This window comes from Colletotrichum chrysophilum (assembly GCF_026319265.1).
Source record: "Colletotrichum chrysophilum strain AFK26 chromosome Unknown scaffold_22, whole genome shotgun sequence".
NCBI classification, from domain to species: Eukaryota; Fungi; Ascomycota; class Sordariomycetes; order Glomerellales; family Glomerellaceae; genus Colletotrichum; species Colletotrichum chrysophilum.
In genome coordinates, this window is record NW_026517309.1 from 284,989 (window position 1) to 301,883 (window position 16,895).

Genomic DNA, 16,895 nt, shown 5'->3' on the forward strand with positions numbered 1-16,895 from the left:
ACCTCAATGCTGCCCATTATCATTTCCTGCTTACTTCTTAGCGTAGTGTCTTGCATGAGAACTCCCCAGGCTGAAGTTTTCAGATCTTCCCCAACGTTTTCAAACTATCGGTCTTCGATCCGTAGTGATCGTAACAACCAATGACTCCATTTCTAACCCAGATGCCGTACGCTAGACAGTCGCCTCAAGTTAGCCAACCGAGCATGCATGCTACTTTTGGAAATACTCACAAAGATCTACCCATGACCAATTATTGCCTCTCCAGAACCAATTTTTTCGCGGGCAATTCAAGCAGTACAAGTACAAAGTGCTGCCTCTTTCTTTTGGGTCTTGCTGCAATCTACAGCCCTTGCATTTATGGCCTCCGCTGAGGAAGAATGGTGTTAGCTGCGTTTAAAGCCGACAAACTCGTGTCAGATTCAAGGAAAACGTAGCGCGCCCTCCTAGAGTCTCCGGGAGAAAGGCCGAAAAATCATGCCTGGGTCAAGAAAAGGAGGACTCAACGCATCGGCCCATTTGAGGAACCCATCAAAGTTACCGATACACCATCGAAGGTCAATCCACGTGAGGACTTCGTTACCGGCGTCATTCTTGCAGCGGGCATTCAAGACGATTGGCGTCTCATAGTCCGGTCCACCAATATCGTATGTGATATCCTTGCACAGATTTTGGATGCAGTCAGACTCGAGTGGGCAAGTCCTGGCTATGGTCGTAGACGCAAAGATGGATAGAATGACAATCATAGCGAGGTTTGTGAGACTCATGGTTGCGACGGGAACAGGTGGTATGTACCTGTCAAGGCGAGGGCCTGATCTTCGAATGCACGAAAAGATCCTGTAGAGGCACAGATCGGACGAGCGACTGGTGGAAGCGGCGCGATGTATTTAATGAAGTAGGCTCTTTTGGTGTCTCACCAGCTCATTTTTGAACATTGGACGGATTCAGATTCAAACTCGAGTGCCATAGCACCGTGTTTGAGGCATCCCAGACCGTTCATCTTTACATTAGAGAAAGAGACCCAAGACGTCTCAGGTACCTTTTCCGGATGTTGACATCAATCTCTGACAGAAGGACACAGGGAGAAACTCAGAATGGCGTTCTTTGGCGAGATGCTGGACCCTGGTGCCCCTTTATGCCCCCTTTGTGAAGTTCCAAGCCATCGTGGTAGCTGAGTTCGATGGTCTTCTCAGCTTGGATCTTTGAAGATGATGAGGGCTTCGGGCGAGTCAAGTGGAAATGTGTTTTGCAGTACAATGCAACTACTTCCAGGAAGTAAAACAAAATACTGAATGTCAGTTTGAGCTGTCATATGTTGCCTCAGCTTCCACCATGTGGCACAGATCCAAATTGTGCAACATCCACCACATGAGACAATCTTTCACTGCCCGCAAACCTTTGACGATTTGCAACTCACTGCTCAACAAAGCAATCTTGTATCACCACCTTTGATCACTGGCAACCTATGCAGCCGTTTTCATTTGGGTCGGTTCTCAAATGATTCAGCGGGCCTATTGTGGGTCCGTGGAACCACTGGTCGGATTTGAGTTGACACAAATTTTCATTCCATCAGACCCATAGCCGCGAATCATTTCCAGGGCTTCTTGAAAGACTCATGCTCGGGCACCGCTCATCCAATACGTCCCACAAGCACGGTAGCTCAGGGGTAGAGCGCTGGGCTCATAACCCAGAGGTCCCTGGATCGAAACCAGGTCGTGCTAGTTTTCATTTTTGCACTTTTTCTTCTGCTCAGGCTACGCTTAGGAAGCTGGTGATGTGTTTCTTCGTATTCTATTTATTGATTCTGGCGCATCATCTGTACTTAAGGTGCCTATATCTTCCTTGAAATCTCCGAGCCTTAGTAATTCTGCTCCTCAACAATTGCAGACAGGGTGAATCAAGTTGGCATCAGAGCTTCCCCTCAGTGCGTCTTTGGTCCGCTAGTCTTTATCAAAGAGTCGCCATCAACTCTCGTTCTTGACTCAAGGGGGACGATTATTGACGGGATTGGCCAACTACCCATGCAAGAACACGACTCCACTGAATCCTTCCAATAGTCTTGACGTCTCACTCATCAACGCGCTTCCCTCAAACCCCGCTCGTCGCATACTCGTTCAATAGTCCTTCTCTCGTGCTCTCTTTGCCGCACACCCAACAGACGGTAACTCACAACCGAAGATGAATAAGCAATGCATCTACTGCGCGAAGCTATCAATCGAAGCACTGGTCGAGCTCGCCAAGATCAGCTTTGAAGCACAGAGATTTCCACGAGATGCCTATTACCAGCACCACGACTCGTTCAGCGCTCTTGAGCAGTCAGCTCACGATGGCTGCGATCTCTGTCAAGTCATACTCCAATGCTTCCAGGAGACACCTTGCGACGTAGAACAACCTCTGGAATGGCCACAAGAATGGAATGAGACAGGCAAGGCGTTCTCGGACGGATATCCCCAAACAATGTACTCTGTTGCGAAGGGACTTGAAGTCTCAGACGTTAAACTTTGCATCAACACATCACATCTGTACGATTCGCAAGGGTTGAGGGATGTAAAGGTCTTTGATGAAATAATTGTCCAAGTCGGAACCTTGCACATTGAGACAGATGAGAACTATGGCTTATGGTCATTTCCCCAGCTTGTATTGAGACTGAGTACTCCTAAAGGTTGGTTGGAAGCTTTCAGATCCATCAGAGGGTCATGATCCTGAGCTCACATCTCTATTCCAGACCAGGCGGTTTATGTGGAAACGTTCCGTATTGGGAGGTTCGAAGTTGACCCAGATCTTGGGTCCTTGACAAATCACCAACTGGCCAAGGAATGGCTTACAGAGTGCTGCCACGATCATGAATCATGTCTCTCGCATCAGATGCATGAACTTCCCAGCAGAGTCATCGATGTCGGTAGCTCTCCGAACGAAGGCTCTGTTCGTCTGCTTCTCTCCCATGGCTTGAAAGCAGACTACGTTGCCCTGAGCCACTGCTGGGGTGGAGCAATATCGCCTCTTTTGACGACCGAATCAACTGCCACCTTCCAACAGAACATCGACATCGAAGTATTACCGGCTAACTTTCGTGACGCTATCACAATAACACGTCATCTTGGTATTCGCTATCTGTGGATAGACTCTCTGTGCATACAGCAAGATTCGAAGTCGGATTGGGAGGTCGAGTCCAAGAAAATGGGGCTGGTATATCGAAACTCAACGGTGACGATCTCAGCGATGATTTCCGGGCATAGCAAGTCAGGGATCCTGAAGACCAGCCAGTCAGCACATAGTCTCGGTGCTTCCATCACTTTGGACGTCTTTGGAGGCAATGATGACACATCTAAGGTCACCGTGATACGGAAGAATCTACAGGAAGAGAACCTCATATCTTTGGATAGGCGCAGTGCGCTGGCAGAGCGTGGTTGGACCCTTCAGGAGTACATTCTGTCTCCAAGGCATCTCTTATACGGGCAAGAGATGATTTACTGGAGATGTCCTCAAGGTTTCAAATCTTCCGACGGCTTACCGCCAGGCAACAACTCACCGCACACGATTTACAAGGATGCTGCAAAAGTCATTTGCTCCGACATTCTACGGCATCCTAAAGCAGTACCGCCTGACATCGATGCCGTTTTTCGAGACTATTCCGAGCTTGTCAACGCGTACTCGCAACGAAAACTGACATACGGCTCGGACAAGCTGCCCGCGTTTTCCGGTCTGGCCCAGCGACTTCATCCGGCCATAGGAGGTGAATACCTGGCTGGGATCTGGACAGCTAATTTCAGACAAGGCCTGCTCTGGACAGCAGAGATGAAATTTTGTCAGCATGTCAACGAGCCTTATCGAGCACCATCATGGTCATGGGCTGTGACCGATGACCTGGTGCTTTTTGAGGGTCCACAAGCGGTTGAGGAACAGGTAGTGCTGAATTCGACGCCATCAAGCGCCAAACTTCTGGAATACAGCATCAACCCTAGGGTCCCTGACAATCCATACGGCGAGATCCTTTCAGCAAAGCTGGTGGTGGAAGCCTTGACGAAACCATTCGTGCGGAGCCGCCAAGTGGTCGACACAATTCTAGACCCAAACTCGATTGGAACTGTCAACTTTGATGAGCCAACTGGCCCCGAAGACTCGGTTCCAATGGGCTGGGCGAGCCTTTTCCGCATGAAAACAGAAGGTGGAGACTACATATTCAGCATCATCACTCGTCCGGGTGACGATGCTGATTGGGAAGTCGACTTTCATTACTTTCGGGAGGAAGACTATCTTTTGATGCTCGTTTACACCGACGACGATGTAGCAGAGGACGATGAGACTGAGTGGTCGCAATCGCCTGCGTTTTGCCTGATACTTCGACAAACGAGCGATGAATCTCAGGAAACATACGAGAGAGTCGGATTCGCAAAGTTGCAAGAGCCTAGGCTGAGATGGCTCAAGACTTGGGAACGATGCGTTCTGACGCTTGTGTAGGAACTTAATCAACAACGAGAGGGTTGTCTCTTTCAATGCGACTTTGGAATCGCAACCCGCGGACATGTGAAGATAAAGTCGGCCCACCCCCGGAATCTGCGCATGAGTCGTAACCGCACGAAAACGTCGGTGTCATCCGTGACCCTGGTCATCGCAGGCCTGTCGAATCCCGCCTGTGTTTCCTATTTCTCTCATTCTCCTCATGGCAACCCCCAACAATATTGCGACTCCGATGCGGGGAAATCGTTTGCCAAGTTTAAAATCCGATGTGGTTTCTGCTCCGGTTCGTGTGGAGAAAAACATGGCCAGATCGCGGGGTCACATCACAAATTTATAAGCGCCCGACTCGGAATCGCGCGCTCTTCTTAAATGCAACCTTCCCCCGGTGTGCGCATTCGGCTGATTCCCCCGCGTTGTTTACCCAGGCGCATCCGCCCGTTCGTCTTGTGACGCGCATCCTCGGCGCGGAGCTCGGTGGATAGCCTACATCGGAACGATATTTCAATGGTGCGCGTAACAGTTGCGATGACCTCACTAATGCTCGACTCAAGCTATCCATGCCGGGGAACACGGGGCCGTGCGGGGAGGATGGTAGCATTTCGCTCTTGGCATCAAGCTATAAGATGAACACGAGTCGTTCGACGAATTATGCTTAAATACTGGTTCGCAAGATGCGATGATTGAGACTCTCTAATCGTCCCGGCTCGACCACGTCCACACATTGCAGCTCCAGTGCAGCCATGGCCTCCGTCGCGTTCACTCTTCTAACGGCGCTTGTCAGCCGGGCTTCGGCCAAGACCGTCAAGACGCCGACGCCTCAGATGGGTTGGAACAGTTACAACTACTACAACTGCTACCCGAACGAGACGATCATCAAGGAGAACGCTCACGCCGTCGTGGACACCGGTCTCGCGGAGGCCGGGTACTCTACCGTCACGACGGATTGCGGTTGGCCGGCCAAGGACCGTGATGCCAATGGAGAGCTTGTGTGGAACCCGGCCCTCTTCCCGTCCGGAGGCGCTAAGGAACTCGGCGACTACCTCCACAACCTCGGCCTCAAGTTCGGCGTCTACTCCGGCGGAGGATACTTCCAATGCGGATCCACTGATCAGCCTGCCTCGCTGGGTATGCAAATCATCGTGGCTGCGAGTGATTGACTGGAGTTAACGATGATTTTAGACCATGAGTTCACCGATGCGAAGTCCTTTGCTGCTTGGGGCGCGGATATCCTCAAGTAAGTTTAATCTCTCGAACTCAAGGACGATTCTGACAGGACCAAAGATACGACAACTGCTACCCCATTGACCCTACGGTGATGGTCGACTACGTCTCTGAGGAGGCCATCTCCCCGGACCGCTTCGTGACGATGGCTGAGGCGATGAACACCACCGACCGAGACATGGTCTACCAAGTTTGCCAATGGGGAACAGGAACCGACCTGGGTGTTTGGTAAGTCGTCACTTACCCGCATTTGTCTGCTGACATTGACGGAAGCTAATCTCGCATGCAGGGTTCCCAAGATTGGAAACAGCTGGAGAATCAGCAACGACATCTACAACAGCTGGCGCAGCATCTGGCGCATCACGAACCAAGTCGTCCCCTTCTACAAGTACACCGGCCCTGGTGCCTTCCCCGACATGGACATGTTGATGTGAGTGGTCTGATGATAGTCTGCCTGATATCACCGCGGAAACTAACTGGAGCACTGCAGCGTCGGGCTCAACGCCTTGTCTGTTGAAGAGGAAAGGTTTCACATGGGCATGTGGAGTATTAACAAGTCGCCCCTCACTCTGGGCGCCCCGGCCATCCCCGCCCTCGTGCCGGAGCACACCTTGTCCATCGTCGCCAACAAGGAAGTAATTGCAATCAACCAGGATCCGCTCGCCAAGCAGGCCCAGCTCGTCCGCCGCTTCACCGAGGAGGAGTGGGACGTCTGGGCCGGCGAGCTCTCTGGCGACCGCCTCGTCGTCGGCATCGCGAACTGGAAGAACGACTCCCAGGCCGTCAGCTTCGACGTCGCCGACGTGCTGGGCGTGGCCTCGGCCAACGCCCGCGACGTCTGGGCTGCGAGTGACGTCGGCTCCATCTCGGGGACTTACGAGACGACCCTCGTGGGCCACGAGCTCAGGCTGCTGGTGCTCTCAGACCTCTCCAGGGCGGAGCCGGTCCACAGCTCCACCGGGTATTACACGGCCACAACGAACGGTACGCTGTCCGGATCAGCGGCCGCGGTGGCTTGCGGCAGTGGTGGATGTCTGCCCAGCGGGTCGAAGGTGGGCAACATCGGGTCAGGGGCTGCGGTCAAGTTCGAAGGCGTCGAGGCCAAGAGCGAAGGCAAGAAGTTGCTTGGCGTTGACTTCATCAATTACGATGTCGCCCTCGACACTGCCTGGGGATTTGGTGCCAACGTTCGCAACATGACTGTCTCTGTGAACGGCGGTACTGCTAAGCGGTGGGCATTCCCCATCTCTGGAGGCAACTGGTTCGACACAGGCCGCTTGTTGGTCGAGGTTGATGGTTTCAAGGGTGACAGCTCCAACACCGTGGAGTTCAAGAACGTCGGCAGCGAATGGGCTCCTGACTTGGTCGGCTTCGAGGTCTTCGAGTCCGTCTAAGCTTTTGAGCAACAACTTTTCTTCTTTGCACATTATTACAAAAGGACACTCAAGACAATGGTCGTCCACGTTAAGGTAGTTTCTAATCATATTGATCTGCCCACCGAGAGTCCTGTCTTTACCACACGGTGACATTGTACAAAGGAAAACATTGGTGCATTTGAAAGTACATTAATGGGGTATACGTGTAAAACAGCATTTTAACCAGTGCATGCCACCCAGTCCTCCAGTCGTGTTCGATAGTACCATAAAGTTAGTGCGTTGAAAACGTCGGTAGTGGTCAATTACTCTTCTCAAGCGAGCGAGAACGAGGGTGGCCGGGGTTGCCCGTGAGCGAGTCTTCGTCGTCGATCTTGTAGAAAGTGCTGCCGCTGCCGGTGTCGTCGTGTCCCGATCTTCCACCAAACGAAGGAGTGTTGGAGTGCTCAGGCGTCTGGTCGACTCTGATTTCAACGTCGACTCTTCGGTGGATTCCGTTCGCGCTCTTCGGGATGTTGTCCAACTGCAGTTCGGCGGGAACGGCTCCGACGCTGGCTCGGTGATAGCTCTTGAGTCCTGCGTCGTGCTCGCCGCGGTTACCATCGTGCTGTGTCGTGCGGTGGCCGCGAGAGTGGCCTTGGGAGTAGGAAAGCGAGTTGAATCTGAAGCCGCTGTCTTGATCCTTGGCGAGCCGGGTGATGAGAGACGCCATGGACATCTCAATGTTAAGCTTGACCATGTAGGCGACGGGGTGGAACTGGATGAAGACGACTTGGTTGGGTAGCGACATAAGTCCGATGAGCATGCCGTCCATGGCAATAGAAAGAATCATGAGCTTGGCGTTGAAGCCCACAAGGGGCTTGTATTTGACCAGACCATGCTGGCTTAGGAGTCTTGTCTTGACGATGCGCAAGAAATACCAGTTGAGACCGGCATCGACAATCAGGATGAGGACCTTGGAGGTGCGGTCCCAGTAGTGGTTGATAAGGACGAAACTGCGGGCATGAGGTCAATGTCGTTGAAGGGTTCGTCTTATAGTTGGGTCAACTTACGTGTCATTGACAGGAGGGGAAAGATGGGATGGAATCCAGATAATGAAGACGGCGATGTTGATCACAGTGATGAGCACTGCGGTTCCCCATTTCAACCTCATGATTGTCTTCTGGCTTTCCGCAATGACTGCGATTCGGTTGATGATGATTTGCATCAACAGTTGGACCTCAAAAACCCAACAAAAGAGAATGAAGAACAACACCGGCACCCTAGCCAACCAGAGTCAGTATGAAATTTCTCAACAGATATTGTCTCGAATAGACGTACGTTGGTCCTAAAATCCCATCCAAGAACAACCAGCCGATGACTGTGATGACGAGGTTCGCCAGAATCTCACCCCACATCATGTAGATGTATGAACTTCGAAGCGGGTTCCGGTTCCTCCTCGTCTGCTTCATGGCCTCCCATACTGTCAAGAATCCGAAGCCGATGGTGAAGCCGGCCGCCAACGAGGCGATCTGGTAATCGACCTTGGACGCCATCGTGAACAGCCGTGAGCCGGAGTCGTCGTCGTCGTCGTCGTCGTTGTCTGAAGTCGAGTGTGTGTACGGTCGATGTTTCGAGCTCGCCAAAGTCCTGCCCGGTCGTCTCGAAGCTTCGTGGATACGCCCGGTATGCGAGAAAGGTAGGTCCGCAAGGCGAGACCGGTGGGATGTCGTCAAGACTTTAAACTCTAAAAGAAGGGCCCCCAGAGTCCATGTCGAGTGGGAGAGGCCACTCTTAAGGCTTCATGCTTCTCCAAACAGCAGTGGGCTGCGGATCGTCCTCGCCCAGTTTCCATGTCCCACTCTTTCCCGGAGTATTTACTGCATGAGTCTTTCTGACTACACCTCAGTGTGAGCCTGTGGCAACAGCACGGCAAGCTTTTGTTTTGGGTACGCTGGAGAAGCAGTCTAAACGGCCCCGGGCAGCCTGGGCCGCGGGAGCAAAACCCTTAGCCGACGCTGGAGTGCCTCGGTGGACTAGCTAGACCCAGATGAACCCACATGGTGACAATTGGTAGTGTCATCCTTAGCCTGACGCCACAGCGCCGTAACGTCGGAGGAGCCCTTCACTACGACGCCGTAGTGGCAGAGAGGAAAGGCTTGCGTACTATTATGGACAAGGTGGTGGAGGGATATGAGACGACAGGACCTGCAATCGACACGCCTTTCCTTGAAATCTCGCCGTTCCTGCGTGCATGGCACGTATTCTGGCGGGCAGAAAAACCAATTAAGGTAGAGGCCGATGGAAGTCCTCGGCCGCCAAGGGTTAGCCTGAGGACGGTAGCAATACAGCTTCATTAACCTGCAGGTGTCACAGTCCATTGGCCCGAAGGCAAAGGATCAACAGGCACAGCAGCCGTGTCTTGTCTTTTCGATGTGCCGTCATCCCTATCGTTCAACTGCCGGAGGAAGGTTTGCTGAAGAAACCCAGACGCAGATCTTGGAAAAGATCAAGTCACGCAACAGACGGACGGGGGCCCTTTCCAGAGGCCCTCCTGGAATGCAACTTGGGGTCCGGAAATACAGGCATCCCCTTTCCGGGGGTTCAGTCTTGTCATACGCGCAGCGTGGCGGGCATGGGTCTTTCTGGGTCCCGCTAACAAGAATCTCGCGAAAAAGGCGGGGAATATTAAAAGGAGACGATGGGTCAACAGTGTCAATAACTCTCCTTCACAGTAAACGAGCCAGCGAGTCACAGCACGAGATTCCGGTGTCTTGCTGGAGACGGGTGCGAAAAATGTGTTCTGGATCAGCAGAGATCGGCACGGGTTCCATGTATTGATGGATGCAGCTGAGGCCGTGCGCTGCTCTGTTCTTCACGCCAACGAGTTGACAAGTGATCAAGGTCGCATTATGCCATCTGCCACATCTGCTTTTTAGAGTGGGCGGGCAGAGGCTCAACTGCTGACGTACAGTAGATTGCGAAGGGAGACCCAGACTGCGATGAAGAAGACAGCATCTCCCGGCGAGAAGGTCTCCAGCATCTCCAGATGCAATGTTTCTTCATCAACCCACAGTAGCACTAGGAAGCGGGAAAAAGAACTCAAAACACCCGGTTCTCCTGGCGAAGACACCGGCCAAACACGCCAACGAACCACATCCTGCAAGAAACCCCGAACAGCCGTTCATGCGCATGGGACCTCTTCACCCTCGTGCGTTCTGAAACGTGATATCTCCTGCGTCCCAGTCCTTCTGCTGGGCCACAGGGCCGCATTGTTCCCTCCCGGAGATATTTTCCACGTGGGTGAAAGCTTCGACCTAGTATCAATCAGGACACGAGAGCCGAGATAACCGTCAATCAGAGTGCGAGGACGACCGTTCTCCATCCGAGGAGGTAGCAAGGTAGCAATGGCCCTTCGCCTTTAACCATCGCCATTGGGGCCCATTCTCTGTGCGGCCCCCAATGGAAATTTGAACCCGCCAAGATTAAGATGCCAGGGGCCGAGAAGCGAGCGAGAAGAAGGCTGTCACAGATCTCCTTTCCTCATCATTTTCTTCTGCACCGTTTCCACTTTCTTCAGCGCAGCACGCCAGTGGACCGACCGTAGACGACGCGCATCATGAAATGCGGGGATGTCGCGCGCTAATGACATGGGAACTTCGACGCTTCATCTCTTTTCTCGCCCTTCCTCGTCCATTCATCTCTCAACTAAGCAACATCGTCCCGAAAGGATAGAGCGGCTCGTACCCGAGGTCTAGCGACATAAGGTGGCAGTAGAAAGAGGGGCGTCGAAGAGAGCTGTCCCTCTTCCGACACTGGCACCGGGCGTGGCGTCAGTCGCTTGAGCATCCGGCACTATTCCCACTTCGTCCCCGTCGTCCGTGGCTTGTCTCGATCTGCACTGCAGTGACGGTGATTCGGTGAAGAACCCCCTCCAGAACCACGGTTCCAAACGCAAAGATCCGCGTTCTGCAGCAACTCGAGTTCCGCGTTCGGAAAGTCAATCGGCATATAAGAAAAAGGTTGCAGCTTGTCACAAACCGACCAAAGCACACTGGACGAACTATTGTGAGTCTCGTGACCGTATCCGTATGCCCCTGCGACTGCGTCTAGTGCGTGTGTGGGGAGAGTCTGGAACTCCCGAGCTATGAGCAGACCTCTGGTACTATGGCCAGTCATCATCTTGCTCTCGTCTGTGTTGTGTAAGCGAGCTGAGAACCGGCGCACTCTCTCCGGCAGGGAATCCTAGGGCGCGGACGTCGATAGCTTCACAGCTATGCTTCATCTCCGGGCTGACAGCTTTCTAGCGCGGTCACGAGGAATGACAGACGCGAGGGGGACTCAAGACGGTGATGGTATGATGGTATTTTCTTTTTGCAATTCCGCACTTCGCCACTTCGCCCGACTAGAAGCTGAAGAGAATGTTCGACCCAGAGAAAGCACACGTTCGACCCCGCCGAGAAACGAAACTAGCATCAAAACTACTGACATGAAAGGTGCGGGATGCTAACTGAAAACGGGCAAGAGAACCAAGCCCAATCCAACCCTCTCAACACATGAACGCCCTGCTCATCAGATATCCCCTTCTAAAACCCGCTGAACCACATCATGCACCCAGGACATGCGCACAAGTCTCTATAATCCTCCAAATCCTTTGACGGGAAATGTAAAGTTGACGTGGTGACTCTCGGTTTTCATACCGCCCGTGTATGCCGCCTTGTTCGCCCTCCGGCTTGCCTCGACCCCCGTCCACCCGATGACCGCGACGAAGGTCCTGCCGCCGTTGCCGCCACCGATGCTCGCACTCCCGCTCGCCATGCCGCCGCTGCTGCTGCTGCTTGGACCTCCTCCGGAACTGTTCCTACACAGCGAGAACCCGCTCGCTACGCCGTTGCACCCGGGCATCGCCTTCGCCCTCTCGACAATCTCGCGCATCCTCTCTTCCGGCTCTCGGCAGCCCTCGAAGCTCAGCGTCTCGACGATGGGCGAGTTGATGACGGCCTGCGGCGCGAAGGGCTTGAACTGCAGGAGGTAGCTCGTGGGTTGTCCGCTCAGCACGGGCGCCAGCTTGGCCATGGCATCGGCATAGTCCCTCGTCCTCTTCCAGGCCTCGCTTGCCTCAGCGTTGATCCAACCTAATCGCGGAAGCACAGTCACATTAGCTCGGCGTCTTTCCGGTCTCTCTCTTGCCTACTACGGCAACTTTCCCCGGTCGTTGATCGGCAAGGCTCGCGCGCAACGGTTTTTGTATTCCTCCCCGCCCCGTTCCCCTCCCCGGGCATAAGGAGGTTATTCACGTACCAGCGAGGAGCTCCAGCTTCTGCGGATCTTCGCTCCATGGGCCCCATCGAGTGCGGAGATATCCGGGCTGGTTCTGGAGGACTTGAAGCATGGACTTCAACTGCTCTTTCCAGTCATCAATGCCACCCTTGACGGGAATGATTACACGCTCGGTGACGGCGTTGGCAAGCTGGGCGGCCGCAGGATCCATCACTACAAAGCTGCGTCGTGCGTGTGTATGTGCTTGACTTTGCTTTTCGACGGCAGGACCTTTTCTCGTCACACTCTTTCTCCTTTTTTTGCAATGAAGCTAAATGAGGCAATGGGCAGATGACTTGAAGTTGATTTATAGTTGCTGCTAAGGTCAGACAGAGATAGCTAGCTGGAGACGTCCGGATCCTTTTCTGAAGTAGTGTATGTGGTAATCACGCGTCCCCCCTCTAGAGCTGATGTGGACACAACCCTAATCTTAAATACCTCCAGCTCAACGAGACCGAACAAGACGCGACTGGATCAAGGGATTGGTTCCAACCCAGAAGTTTAGTCTCAGTCCAAGGTGTGTGTGTGTGTGTGTGATGGGTGTGATGGGTGTATGGTGTGTGGCTGTCTGAAGGGAAGGGGATCTTGGCTGATGACGTTCTCCCGCTCAGCAGAAACGGTGTTCAGGTTCGCCCGACAATCTGGCACCGCACTTCGGAATGTGGCTCACGAGCGCAAGGCCGTCGGCGTGTCATATCCCGCCCTCCCTTTTTGCCCAACGCAGTTCGCAATCGTGGGAACCCCCGATCAAAGCTTCATGGGGGGTTCGCCAATGTCCGGCTCTGCCTGCTGCCACCGGGGGGGAAATAAGCTCAACGCTCGCACTTCGCAACATTTCGCAATCGCAACGATACCCGGTGACCGAGGGTCGTGTGTGGTATTGGTATTGGTATTGGGCTTGGGCTCCCATGGCGTCCCAAGCTCCCCGTCGTCTTGCTGGGCCGAACAGCCGACGAACCCCAAAGCAGGAAACGTTCTAGAAACACCGCGCAGTCCGCTCCGCGCCGACAGAGGATGGCCGATGCGAGAATTCACCAACCGCTCCTCCGGAACTGGCCGCACCCCGGTTCAGTCCGCCCGCCCGCCTGTCTTAGGGCTGCGGCTTTACAACGTCAAGCACGCCATTGGGTGTGTGGCAGGTTTGAAAGAGAACGCAAGCAACCCAAAATCGAGATGGGACGGGTGCAAGAGAAAACGAGAAAAATAAGCGTAATGTGTCGGTGTCACATTTGATATGTGTGTGTGTGTGAAAGAGAGATGGCGAAGAGGGTGTGCAACCGTAATGATCTGCCGCCCGTCCATCTCGGACAACGCCGGCCGAACGAGCCGACGGGCTGGTTTACCCCACGGACATTGTGGACGGGACCAACTCAACTTGTTTCGTTTCATTTGCGTCTCCCGCTGCGACGGTAAGACGCTGTCTGTCAAGACTGCATCTTGCAGCATGCAGCATCTCACAGCGGGAACGGCTGTCTGTATGTTCAAGGTTCCCGTCAAATAACGTTTCATGTCAAGTTTCTGTCCCGTCGACTCAAGGTCCGCAGCTTCCGCCACTCGTTTCTCCTGCAAGGCCGGCCATCGTCAGGAGGCCCAGCGGACAAGAGACTACTTTTTTGTTTTTGCTCTCACTCGCATACTATGCCTCTTCAGTCTGCAACCCAAAACTGCTCCACGACACCCGTCACGTCAGGTCGAACAGAGTTTCCTGACACGCGGTTGTCTTCGTACCTTATCGAACTCAGCCCAGCGGTAACCATGGGCAGCTTGCGCCACAGACGGAAGTTACCACTTACGTGGAGTCGGCATCCTGGCCACGCCGGACATCTCTCAAGCCACATGTCGGAAGCATCTGTCAGTCTCGAAACGAGTAAGTGTCTGCTTGGTATTGTTCGTATTAGGCAGCTGTCGACGTCGAACAGGTGGTCGGTCCATTGACCTAAAGCGACCTCTGCAAGCCACCCCTTAATAAGTAGAAAGAGCCGCGTATCTCAGTATCGACTTCGGACGGACCCGACTCTGTCGGCACAGAGCCTCGGTCTCTCGTAGTTCCCCGGGTAGCATGGCCTAGTTGACTCTTGCCGACTGTCCCCGTATCTGTATTCGCTCTGCCCGAAGGTGATCTTTGCGGATCTAAAACGGGCAAGGAAAATTGCCCCACGACGTCGTCTCCGTACCATGAATTGCTTGATCATGGTCCGGTCCGCGAGGTTGACTTGTCTCGAGGATCCACCGTCATGCTGAAGTTGCATAGTGATTGATGCGAGACCGACGGTCGAGATTGGTATTAAAAAGATTCAATATCCCAATTAACAATAGGATATGAAGGAGCATCAGAACCATCTGTATCTTGATATTCTGCTGGACACCTTTCTACATCCAGAGAACCCCCTTTCCACGTAGCCAACCATCCGATCACCCACAATGGCACCAATCCCAGAACCTATAACTCTCCCTCCAAACTTCACACCCGAAAAGTTCCAAGAGTTTATTGTTCGCGCCCAAGAGATCTGCGGCACCGAAAATGTCCGCGTGATCCCCAAAGACAAGCCCCTTGAGGGCGACTCGTACCTGAACCAGCCCAAGTCACACGACCACTTCCCCCTCTACGAAAAGACAAAATTCGTCGCCTCGGCCGTCGTCACCCCGCGCCATGTCCCGGACGTCCAGGCCCTCGTCGGCCTGTGCAACGACCTCGTCATGCCCGTCTGGCCCATCTCCCTCGGGCGCAACTTCGGCTACGGCGGCGCCTCCCCCCGCGTCCCGGGCTCCGTGGTCATGGACCTGGGCCACCACATGAACCGCATCCTGGAGGTCAACGTGGAGGGCGCCTATGTTCTGCTGGAGCCTGGTGTTAACTTTAGGGACCTGCATGAGTACCTGGAGAAGCACAACCTGCGCGAGCACCTGTGGCTCTCTGTGCCTGTCGGCCAGGGCTCCGTGCTCGGCAATGCCGTCGAGAGAGGCGTCGGCGCAACACCGTATGGCGATCATTGGGGTATGCACTGCGGCATGGAGGTCGTGCTGCCGAATGGGAAGCTGGTGCGCACGGGGATGGGCGGTGTGCCGAACCCCAATGCCGACAAAAATCTCCGCCCCGACGAGCAGCCTGGCTGCGAGACGTGGCAGCTGTTCAACACCGGCTACGGCCCGTACAACGATGGCCTCTTCTCCCAGAGCAACCTCGGCATCGTAACCAAGATCGGGATGTGGCTGATGCCCAACCCCGGCGGGTACCAGCCCTACGAGATCACCTTTGAGAACGACTCGGACTTGCCCAAGGTGGTCGACATAATCCGGCCGCTCCGTCTTCAGATGGTCCTCCAGAACGTCCCGTTTCTCCGGCACACTCTGTTGAATGCCGCGCACTGCGGGCCCAAGACGAAATACACCGACAAGGAGGGCCCACTGTCCGAAGACGAAGTCAATGCCATTGCGAAGAAGCTCGACTTCGGACGGTGGCAGCTGATTGGTGCTGTCTACGGGCCCAAACCCGTCCGCGATGTCCTGCTGGGCGTCATCAAGCACGAGTTCCTCGCAATACCGGGGTCGCGGTTCTTCCTTCCTGAGGACCGCGCCCGGGAGAGCCCGCTGCGTGCCCGTGAGTTGTTGATGCAGGGTATTCCGACCGTGGAGGAGTTGAGATGTCTGAAGTAAGTGGCATATCATCGCATCGCCGGAAACATGAGCTAACATGAGCTATAGCTGGCTTCCCAACGGCGGTCAGCTCCTGTGGGCCCCCATCTCCAAGGTCTCGGGCGAAGACGCCAAGAAGCAGCACGATGTAGCCAAGAATCTCATCACAAAGTATGGGTTCGACTACCTCGGTGCATTCGCCGTCGGCATGCGAGAACTTCGTAAGTCACGAATCTTGACTGTGAATCTCGACCAGGAAACATTGTGCTAATGGTCACCAAGACCACGTTATCGGCATCCCGTACCGTCTCGACGTGCCTGACGATGTTACGCGCATCCGCAAGCTGGCCCACGAGCTGATTAAGGAGACCACAGCACACGGCTGGGGCCAGTTCCGCGCGCACACTGCCCTCATGGACCCCGTCGCCGACGCCTTCAACTGGAACGACAACGCGCAATTGCAGCTCAACGAGGCGATCAAGAACGCCCTCGACCCCAACGGCATCATCGCGCCTGGCAAGAACGGAGTGTGGCCCGCGAGCTACGACAAGAAGAAGTGGGTGTTAGACGGTAACTAACCGTCGGCCCGGTGGAGAAACGATTTGGTATTGGGGTGCGGCGGCGACTCGTGCCGAGATGACGTGGACTTGATGATCCATAAAATGCAGAAGCAGAACTAGAAGGGTGTAGAGGGCGTGGCCGAATCTTGGAACGGCGCCGGAGATAGGGGTGGTAGTTGAGAGGCTTGAGTAATAGACTCCGCGCGGCTAGATCTTGCATCCAAGGCTAGAGTCTTGGACCGTCGCCGGAGTTGGTTAGATGAGATTGATTCAAATTGAGATACGTGCTGATGCATCTCGATCATGTTGTGTACCCCATGTTTTCTGCGTGATGAGGTCTTTGATCGGGATTTGC

General features: G+C 54.1%; 4 protein-coding genes and 1 non-coding gene across 5 annotated transcripts; 3 read left to right on the plus strand and 2 right to left on the minus strand.

Moving 5' to 3' along the window:
- Positions 1–1,646: 1,646 nt before the first annotated feature.
- Positions 1,647–1,718, plus strand: COL26b_003850. The gene has a single exon. It is a non-coding gene; the product is annotated as a tRNA-Met (tRNA).
- Positions 1,719–5,195: 3,477 nt separating this feature from the next.
- Positions 5,196–7,070, plus strand: COL26b_003851 (uncharacterized protein; the record flags this gene model as incomplete). Its single annotated transcript, XM_053176737.1, has 5 exons — positions 5,196–5,580; positions 5,635–5,689; positions 5,737–5,904; positions 5,966–6,106; positions 6,167–7,070. The coding sequence occupies 5 exons, from the start codon at positions 5,196–5,198 to the stop codon at positions 7,068–7,070; spliced, it is 1,653 nt and encodes a 550-aa protein (XP_053039347.1).
- Positions 7,071–7,350: 280 nt separating this feature from the next.
- Positions 7,351–8,584, minus strand: COL26b_003852 (uncharacterized protein; the record flags this gene model as incomplete). Its single annotated transcript, XM_053176738.1, has 3 exons — positions 7,351–8,044; positions 8,102–8,311; positions 8,370–8,584. 3 exons carry the CDS (start codon positions 8,582–8,584, stop codon positions 7,351–7,353), a joined length of 1,119 nt encoding a protein of 372 aa, XP_053039348.1.
- Positions 8,585–11,663: 3,079 nt separating this feature from the next.
- On the minus strand, positions 11,664–12,519 carry COL26b_003853 (uncharacterized protein; the record flags this gene model as incomplete). Its single annotated transcript, XM_053176739.1, has 2 exons — positions 11,664–12,163; positions 12,330–12,519. 2 exons carry the CDS (start codon positions 12,517–12,519, stop codon positions 11,664–11,666), a joined length of 690 nt encoding a protein of 229 aa, XP_053039349.1.
- Positions 12,520–14,768: 2,249 nt separating this feature from the next.
- Positions 14,769–16,558, plus strand: COL26b_003854 (uncharacterized protein; the record flags this gene model as incomplete). The annotated part of the gene is made up of 3 exons (XM_053176740.1): positions 14,769–15,997; positions 16,050–16,201; positions 16,263–16,558. 3 exons carry the CDS (start codon positions 14,769–14,771, stop codon positions 16,556–16,558), a joined length of 1,677 nt encoding a protein of 558 aa, XP_053039350.1.
- Positions 16,559–16,895: the final 337 nt, after the last annotated feature.